The sequence below is a fragment of the Diprion similis genome, chromosome 5 (genome assembly GCF_021155765.1).
Source record: "Diprion similis isolate iyDipSimi1 chromosome 5, iyDipSimi1.1, whole genome shotgun sequence".
NCBI classification, from domain to species: Eukaryota; Metazoa; Arthropoda; class Insecta; order Hymenoptera; family Diprionidae; genus Diprion; species Diprion similis.
The window spans coordinates 3,672,480-3,682,988 of NC_060109.1; the positions used below are offsets into that span (position 1 = coordinate 3,672,480).

The 10,509-nt window shown below is 34.6% G+C and overlaps 1 protein-coding gene across 1 annotated transcript; it reads left to right on the top strand.

Moving 5' to 3' along the window:
* Positions 1 to 9,105: 9,105 nt before the first annotated feature.
* LOC124406279 (phospholipase A1 member A-like) lies at positions 9,106 to 10,250 on the top strand. Its single transcript, XM_046881634.1, has one exon. It carries the CDS (start codon positions 9,146 to 9,148, stop codon positions 10,181 to 10,183), a length of 1,038 nt encoding a protein of 345 aa, XP_046737590.1. The 5' UTR covers positions 9,106 to 9,145; the 3' UTR covers positions 10,184 to 10,250.
* The last annotated feature ends 259 nt before the right edge of the window (positions 10,251 to 10,509 follow it).

Below are 10,509 nucleotides of genomic sequence, written 5' to 3' on the forward strand. Positions count from 1 at the left end.
AATAATTAATAATTTGATATCGGATATTTTCGCTGGTGAATGGCTTTATATAAATTTCATGTCATTACCGTAGTCAGGAGATTCTCATAATTAGATAATTTTATGGTTGAACAATTGGATAATATAATAATTGTATTGCTTGGATAATTTTACGAAAGACGGTACAGGTGTGCAAGACTCAACATGTGTTCAGGGTGTGTTGAGTACAATTGTCTATGGTAATATTTTACGGGGCTGTTTCGCCTTCAAGATTTATTATTAATATTTAAGATTTGATATTAAAGGTAGTGTAATATTGGACAATTAGCTTTTTCATCTAAGATAGAAAATATATTTGTCAAGGCTTCGCAACGTTGCTATTGCTGCGTACAATTTCTAGGAATTTGGCCTTCACAACACAGCGTTGCTTGACGGTAGTACAGCTTGACTTGAACTAGATTCACCTGCAGCAAGCTTATAATATTACATAGAATCGATTTTGTTTTTATCAATTTAAACTATGCTTAGGTTGTCTATTTATATGGAAATAAGCTTGACAATATTCCGATAAATACTTAGATATCATGATAATCACAAAATAATAATAATACTACGGGTAACAGTTTTTGAAGGTATTAATATTTGAATATCATCATATAAGTATAAAGATAATCTAGTTTAAACGAGCGAACAATATTTCTGTTATAGGTGATTCCAGGTATTAAAATATGAGTAAACAATACTTGATTATTAGTATTCTAGTTTTATAATACAGAAAGAAACATCAATGGGTATATATGTGTGTTGGATATAGTTAAAATACTCTCGAGTAAAATACTCTTGACAGAGCTACTCCATGTAAGATGGGGTTGCATATGATGCGGCGTTAGTGTATGCTCTCCCAGAAAACCTCCTCTAGGGATTTTCAGAGGATTTGAACACTCACGAAATACAAATCATCTAAGGTCCCCAGTACTACGTACAGCGATGATTGGGAGTATTTCAATTTTCTGATTTATTCGGAGATTTATTTTCATTTTCATTCGTGGATGTGTATTCTCTTAGTAATACAAGCTGGAGATGGGCGGAGCGCGGCGACAATACGGAGTAGCGCCCGAGAAGGTGTCAGCAGCGAGAGCGAGGAAGTGCCGATACTTAATTCGTAAACAAATAATAATAACTAATCTAGACGAACAAAAGGGCAATTTTTGTGGCGGCAAATCCAGATGAAATGCTGCCCACGGATTGGTATCACGCTGGCTGGTCCGTGGGTTCAGTATGTATTCGAGGCTTTCCATGCGGTTTCGAACGGTCAAAAAGTTGTCCACTCTAGAAAAAATCGAAATTTCGTTAAGTTATTTAATTATATGAAAAAGCGTGGTGTACATGTTTGCAAAATTTTTGCATCGCTTTTTTTCGAGTTTGTGAAAATATCAAAATTTTCTAAGTACCTTTTAATCTTGAAAGCATGCGATTGAACAGAAAAATTTTTGAGAAAAAAATTTGCAGTTTTACATACACTTGTGAAATTTTTATTTTTTTTGTAATGTTTCGAGTTGAGGAAGTGACCATTTTTGTCAAAAATATACGGACATAATTATTTTCGATCGGTATGTCAGTTTCGATGTGTCTGAAAAAATTCCAGAAAATACTGTAGTGTGTACAATAGACACGTATTTTTTTTAGATGGCTCGATTAGTTATTCCAAACCATGATTATGATTTTCCGTAATAATTGATTATTTAGGGAAAAAATCATAATAATAAAACAAAGCATAGTTTTGGAACAACTAATCGAGCCTTCTAAAAAAATACGTGTCTATTGTACACACTTGAGAGTATTTTCTGGATTCTTTTTAGATGAATCAAAACTGATATACCGACAGAAAGAAGTTAATTTCATATATTTTTGATGAAAATGGTCATTTTTTCAACTCCAAATATTACAACAAAAAATTTTTCACCAAGTTTTTGTAAAACTGCAGCTGCAACTCTTTTGTCTAAAACATTTTTTTGTTTAATCGTTTGCTTTCAAGATATAACGGTACTTGGAAAATTTTGAAATTTTGAAAAACTCAAAAAATTGTGATCCAAAAATTTTGAAAAAATTCGAAGTACTCTTTTTCATACAATCAGATAATTTGAAATTATCGAAAATTTTTTGAGAGTGGACAACTTTTTAAGCCTTCAAAACCGCACGAAATGCTTCATTTATACCTTTTTCATGAGCGACTAAAGATCATGCAACAATATAACTGCGGGACTGGGTCTTGCAAGCAATGAAATACAGTTTTCTCTTTGAGATTACGAATCATTAGAAAGAGGCGATTCCATTCAATGGAATAATGATATGTAAATATAGAGAACTGGAGAAAACAATCATATTTTATTATACACGGCAAAAAAAATTTTTGCACTCGGTATTAGAAACAAGGTAACGAGATAAACACTTATTCATTTTACGTTGAAATACGCCGTTCGAGCTGAAAGTTTGCCACAAAGTTTGCATTTAAATTTAATAAAAAAGAGGGGAATGCTGTTTTAGTGACTCGTAAGTTCCAAATTTACAGGATTTTCAAGATAATGCTAATTTATCACAATTAAAATCTTACAATTAGTACAAATATTTTACTTCACTCGAGAAATTGAAGGCACTACGAACTGCGACACAGTACGAGTACAGTTCGCAACGGCAGGAGGAGATCCTTTATGGGGGCACACCCAAGTAAAATATTATAAGAATCGATTTTCTTTTTATTCGCGTTTCCGAAAGTTCGAAGTATAAAGAATATGTGTGTCAATTGCATGATGATATTCGAAGAATTGTCGAAATTGCCGCCGGTTCTTCGAACTTTAAACTCGATTAACTCGCTCGAAACTGACACGACCACATTTTATCAAATTTAGATACAATGTTTTAGTAAATTTTGTCTCGTTCGCTGCGTATGGTTTTTTTTTTTTTAAATTCAATTAATAATTTTTTTATAGTACAAAAAGGTGTTCAATTTAGGCCTGAAAACGAACTCTAAAGTCAAAACATTCACCGTTTCGTTAATTAAAAAAAAAACCCTATGCAGCAAACGGCTCAATATATTATATTTTAAGATTCCGTTGAAATTTTTTTTTTCAGATTTTTTTCAACCGCCTGTCCGAAATCCTAGGCATCGCAAACCGTGTCATGTTACATGTTTCACGCTGGCCACTCTATCAACGCCACGAGTGTATAAGAAACGGATGGAATCGATTCAGCAGTTTTTTAGATAAAAATTCTCGAAATTCGCCTACTTTTTTACCCGTCTATTACGACTTATCGGTCAAGGCGCTTCTAGCAGAGTGAGAACGATGTAGACACTGTGCTTCGGAACTTCGTCATATACGAACCTCGTTGTTACCATGTAATAAGCGCTTATTTGACTCTCGTTGTAGATAATTTTTTTTTAGCTACTTTACTCTGATGGGAAGTGTCACCATTAGGTACCTGTCACAAATTTACTTTCATTTTCTAACTAACTTCCTAATGGATTTTTCCTATTAGTATGGAATCTGAACCAACGAGGAAGATTCATATATGTAAATAGTATTTTGGACCTTCTTATTCACCCTTTTAACCATGCCTACCAGACTTAGGGTAGTAAGATAGTTACGCCCACTTCGACTCCTGCAAAGGATGCGCTATGAATTTCCATCTTTGTCGTACCCATTGGAATACGAGTAAGGTTGTTTACACTAACTTATTATAACAATGAGATGTCGTTTGCCAAGAACATAGATCCCTTGAGGGGTGAAGGTTCCATTGCTGCACATGCGCGGCAGTTTCTACATATTCGAATATATTTCACTAACAAGGAGACTGCAAAGGTGTGTGTTATTTAAATCACAGTATGGTTGTCTGTGTAATCAGTACCCAGTACAAGAACTCATATGACCAATTCATAACACGCACTACTTACAATTAGTTATTATTGAGAAAAATAATTTTTTTCTCTCATTACTATATGGTATTTTATTATGATCAATTTTTTTACCGCACTTTTTTAAGTTATTGAAGGAAAAATTCAATTATTGATTACTTTTTAATGAACAAAATTTAAAAAAGACAAAGACCTTTTAATAGAACACATATGAAATACAAAGTTATTACTATTTGTTTTTAAAAAAAAAAAAAATACATTATTACATTTAATGAACATATACGATATAATCCTTATAGCATTAGAAATTATTGATTTAATCATTCACTTTTTGCAATACAAGAACCTGGATGATAGTTATCATAAAAACAAGAAAAACACCAATTGTGTCGACGACATGCACAACAAATGGATTTTTAACAAGAGCAAAGTGTCTTTAGGATTTCTTCGGGAAAACAGACTTCATTTACATTAATAAATATTTGTCGATGTTCAGATAGTTTTAACGTATACTTGATCATTTTGGAAAAAATTGGAGAAGTGAGCTGATGATGAACGATTGATTGAATTTTAATACTATCCTTGCTTCAATCAATTGCAAACAATTTTGTATTTTTTCTAATTAAATTTTTATCTTCTGTGTAAGAGTAAACATCACAAGGTTGTGGACCAGTGTGATACAAAAAAAAATATGGTTTCGCGCAAACAGGCTTAAAAGTTTCATTTAGATATAAGAATAAGTGTATTAAAGTTTGAGCTCTTCATATTAATACATAAGATGCTCCACATCGCACTTTTCGGTTTTCCATAAGAATAACATGGTAAAATTTGTTTTTTCTTCTTCTGATTTTTGTTACTCGCTAACCAAAGGCCGTACACTAATTATGTTCGTATATTCTAGCAAAGAACTGAACGCTCAATAAAAAACATCAATTATGTTTTTTCGCTTAACCGATTGATTCAAAAGTTATTCAAGGTCACAGTTCAACTTACCATCAATTTGGCCGATTTTTGGGTGTTATAGCGGAACACTAGTTTTATTAAAAAAATGTGCCCGAAATTTCGTGCGAAAAATAAGTTTAACCTTTAAGAGTTGTTGACCAATAATTTTTTTTTTTCAATAACAAAATAAAATAGAACGGTTTATTAAAATTTTCAGTCGAAGGAATCTTTGAATTGGGGTTTTCGTTTATTAAAAAAATCTCATCAATTATAATATCATGATACATTTTTATTCGATTCCATTTTTATTTTGAATACATATTTAACTTTTATGCCTCAGATATTGGTATTTCATGAATTATAACAATTTTCTCACAAAAGATGAACAACAGCTGCAGTATTTATTACAAGTTGTTCGCAAGCATCGAAAACGCATTACAAGCTTAACTTATACTCCCGTTACCGAGGAAATGAGCGATACGATAAAATGCTGACATATTCTTCCCATATATTAAATATCCTTTACATTTTTCAAAAATATTATTAGGCATTAAGTTGTAAATATAAAGAAAATAAACAAATTTATTCTGCGAAAATCAATATAAGAAGTAAAAAAATATTTTGCCTCTAAATTTGACAGACAAAAACCTCCCACTCGATACCTAAATCCTATTAAAAATTTTATTAAACTGTTCCGTTCACAATAACTCTTGAAGGTGAAATTATTGTGGTATGTCAATTAAGTCAGGAAATACCAATATCTCAGGCATAAAAGTTAAATATGTATTCATAATACGAATGGAATCGAATGAAAATGTATCATGATATTATAATTGATAAGATTTTTTTAATAAACAAAAAACCCAATTCAAAGATACCTTTTACTGAAAATTTTAATAAACTGTTCTATTTTCTTTTGCTATTGAAAAAAAAGTTATTGGTGGACAACTCTTCAAGGTTAAATTTATGTTTCACGTGAAATTTCGGGCACATTTTTTGAACCCAAAAATCGCCCACATTGATGGTAAGTTGAACTTTAACCTTGAATAACTTTTGAACCAATCGGTTTAGCGAAAAATCATAACAGACGTTTTTTGTAGAGCGTTCAATTTTCGGCAAGAATATACAAAACATATATCCTGTATGACCTCTGGTTAGCGAGTTACGAAAATCAGAAGAATCAAAAACAAATCTTACCGTGTTGTTCTTATGGAAAATCAAAAAGTGCGATGCGGAACCTCTTAGTATTAATATGAAGAGCTCAAATTTTAGCAGACTTATTTTTATATCTGAATGAAACTTTGAAGCCTGTTTGCGCTAGATAAAATAGTTTTTTTTTTTTTTGCATCACCTTATTGTGGACCTTTCCCCCAGGACCCTATTTCGATTGTGTAAATATTTTTCTATAGAGACATGACTTAACGGAAATACAATCAGGTCAAACAAATAAACTCCAAATAGAATTTTTCGAACAAAGAAATTTGTTTTTTTTATAATTTCTACACATTACTTTGATTATTTCAAATTTTTTTTAAATAATAACTGTTTATGAAATTCAAATCTCTATGTTCTGGGAATTTCGAATTCTATGTTTTTATGATTGTCGGTTATAAATTATTCAATTTGTTGATCAACATGGGAAAAATTAAAAAAAAATGGATCATATCAAAATATCATATAGTAATAAAAGAAAAAAAAATTTAACTTAAAATTTTTTTTCCTAATAATGACTCAGTAGTGCGCGATATGGCTTGGTCATATGAGTTCTTTTACTGAATACTGATTACACACATAACCTTACTTCGATTTGAATACCCCACACCCTCATCTTCTTCTTGTAAATTTATCTTATCAAACTGTTAATTATTTGACGCTAAACATTTACGCACGAAGCGCATGAGAAAAGTATCTGGAATCGTAGGAGCCATCGTGAAATATTTTGGCAGTTGTCCTACGATACTCAAAGGACACCACTCGTTGTTCGGTAAAAGCCTTTTGGTTAAAATAAGTAAAAGTAAGAATTACCCAAAAGCAGGTGAGAGATAATAAAAGCCGTATGCATGCAATGCATCCTAAGGATCGAAGTGAAATATCACAAGGACTTAAAATGGAATGCAAAATCATATTATATAGGTTGTGAATATTCAAGAGTCGGTAAGTGATGTATAGAATCATAATACGAAGTAAGTGATGCAAAATGTTTCTAATATTTAGTGGCAGTGGGTATCGACAATGTGACACTAAGCTTGAGCAAATAAATTTCAAAACTTAAACTGTATGGTTTTGTCCTAGTCCTAAGTCACTAGCATATCAAAACTATTATATGTACGTATAATATTTTGTTATTTCTTTGGTTAAAGCTTTATATAATTAACTTGTGGTTATGCAGGACACTCTCGTTTATGCCTAGGATATTTAATTCCCGGTTGTGGCAAGCATAATTGCACTGAGTAGTTACGGAGTTGTAGTATATATTTCACCTTGATTTATTTTGGATGAAGAAAATAGTTACAATAGACTTTCACGAAAGTTTCTTCCATTCTCTGCTATCCATTTCTTATTGTTCTTTTATAAGTTTCTTTCTACCGTTTTTCAGTTTCCACCAGTACGTGGTATCATGATTCAACGGTCATGTATGTTTCTTGCTGTTGACCTTCTTACCTTTTCTTGGAGACCTTATTTACCTACTGAAATTCAATTCATTTTGCATCTGATATATATGTATACTAGGGTGGGCCAAAAAATTGAATATTTTTTTTTCTTTAGTCACCGTGAAAATATCGTTAAAATTCTATAAAAGTTTGACCCCTTAATATTATTATTAAAAGGTGCCTATTTACGGGTTTCCATCTCCTGTTTAAATAATACGAAAAATTTTTGTTTCTTATTTTGGAATGTTATTACTCAACAACGGATTGGCGTATCGAAAAGAACAATATATATTTTTGTAGGAAATCGAACGATCTACAAAAAAAGTCTCTTGCGATTTTTTCGTAAATCTACTGGTTCAAAAGTAGATAAAAATATATGTTTCAAATGATGTTTCAGTAAAGAAGATAACATGAACTTTACGAAATATCGTATTTTTCCATTTTTCAACCATTATTTCATAGTAAAAATGCAAAAAATCATCAAATTTGCCACAACTAATTTTTAACCTTGAATAACTTTTGAATCAGTTGATTCACGAAGAATATCATAAGAGACATTTTTTATAAATCGTTCAATTTCCTACAAAAATATGTATTGTTCTTTGCGATACGCGAATCTGTTCTTGAGTAATGAAATTCCAAATTAAAAAAAAAAAAATTCCTGCGTTATTTAAACGGGAAATGGCAAATCGCAAATAGGCACCTCCTAATATTAATATTAAGAGCTCGAACTTTTACAGAATTTTTTTCTCGTTATCTTGAGCGATATTTTCACGGTGACTAACGAAAAAAAAACTGTTTCCCTGTATTTTACTTTCACACGACAGGGATTCTATTTTCACAAAACTCAGCGTTTATAATAGCCTAGAAAGTTCCAGGCCATTATCCATACAGTAAATAACTTGTATAAATACTTGTACCGCCATTTTAGAGGCTAAATTATTTCCAAACCATAATCGATAATGATCAAAACACTCCAATGATTATGTTTTAGGAAATTTTTGTGTATACAAAATTACGCACCGATATATTACAATATTATATGTAGAGTATTATATATAGGTATATAGTGTGCCTGCGTCTGCGCTTATACATAATATACATATAGTTATATATTAGCTCGGCTCGTGGTTTGAAACGTATACATTACGCAATGTCAGTTCCTCTCTTTCGTAGAAAGTGACCAGATTGAGCATGTAGTGAACACAGCGTAGAGCCAACGTAGTATTTAATCATGTTATGTTAGCTATTCAATGAATTTGACTAAATCCAACTGCCATTCTTGAGCAACTTCTACTAATATCTAAATATCAGTCCCATACTGGCTCGTTGCGTCAAAAAATTTGTGAAATTAAACGGAAAAGCAACATATTACGTAAAGTATCTATATCCTGATTATCTGACCTTGAGGCATGTTTGAAATTTCGGGCATCGCTTTCTTTGAAAGGTTGCAATAATATGTAAATAGCCATACCCATGTAATACGTGAGAGAAAAAGCCTGGGTGACACTCAACAGCTGCCAAGTCGCGGAAGGGGTCAAACGGTACCGTGAAACGGTACGGCGTTGCGGGCTTGGGTTTTAAATCGATGTAATTGCGGTCCTCATACTTAGTTACCAAACGGCTTCGACTCGAACAGTACCTCAGCACACGCGGTCCCATTATGCGCATCTCGAAAGTTTTGTTTGCGGCGATTTCTCACGCTGCGATCCTTCAACTGATCCAGGAAACTTCAGCCGCCAGGGGACCGATTCGGGAGGCAATTCAAAACGGTCAGGCGGCAGAATATAACAAAGATGACTGTGCGTGGAGACGAGGTAACGACCGAGACCTTTGCCCGGACCCTGACGTGCACGTCTTCCTATACGCGCCCGGACACCCGAAGCGGAAACTGGAGGTTGATCAGTCGGACTGGCTTCGACGCGAGCCTTACGATCCAAGGCTTGAAAATGCTTTTGTAATCCACGGTTACGCTGGGGGAGACGATACCTTACCAATCGCAGTGTTGAGAGACGCTTACCTAAGGAACGGGAGCTACAACGTCTTCATGGTCGACTGGGGGGCGCTCTGTGCCGCACCCTGTTACCCAGCAGCAGTCGCGAACCTTCGCCCTGTCGCAAAGTGCCTTGCTGGAACCCTCACAACCCTGAGGAACATGGGGCTTCCGATGGAGAAGACGACATGCGTGGGACATTCGTTGGGTGCACATATTTGCGGGGTAATGGCGAATTATCTGCTCTTCCGACTCCGTCGCATCATTGGGCTCGATCCAGCTCGGCCGTTGGTCAGACCAGGATTGGTCAACAGGCTTGACAGTGGCGACGCGGACTTTGTGGAAGTTATACACACGAACGCCGGTTATTATGGAGAAATGGGGCGAGTCGGTCACGTCGATTTTTGTGTCAACGGGGGAAAACTGCAGCCCTTCTGCGAGAACCGACGGAACGATCAGCTCTGCAGTCACGTCTGGGTGGTTTGTTACATGGCCCACAGCATCGATGGAGATACGGAACTGATGGCGGAACCTTGTTCTAGACGTTGTCCCGCTGGGCCGAGAATCGCACAAAGAAGTGGGAATGCTTTGATCATGGGGCAGCATACGCCGAAAAATGTTAGAGGATCCTTCTGCTTGTCGAGCGTGAATCCCCCGTATTGTCCTAGGAACGGCCACGTTAGAGGAGATGAGAGATGTTGCGTCTGATTGTAGGGGGGGTGTGAAGTGGAGATCGTCTCGGCACTGTCATTATTGCACAACGCGTAGCGTGTGTAATTTGCACCGTTTGTCTCGAAGTTCGCGATGGAAACTTTCTGCATATTATAGCAATGCAGGCAAAATTCGATACGTTGCTGTTCCTAGGTATATTTGAAGGAATTGACCAATCGCCGCCTTTCGTATTTCCCGATCGGACTGGAGTCCGTTATATCCGGACTTCTGTATAAGAACGAACGAGGTTACTTATTATTCAGAGTGTATCTGCAGGGAAAAGCCTGCATAAGCAACAGCGAGAGTATACCGCTATTTGCTCT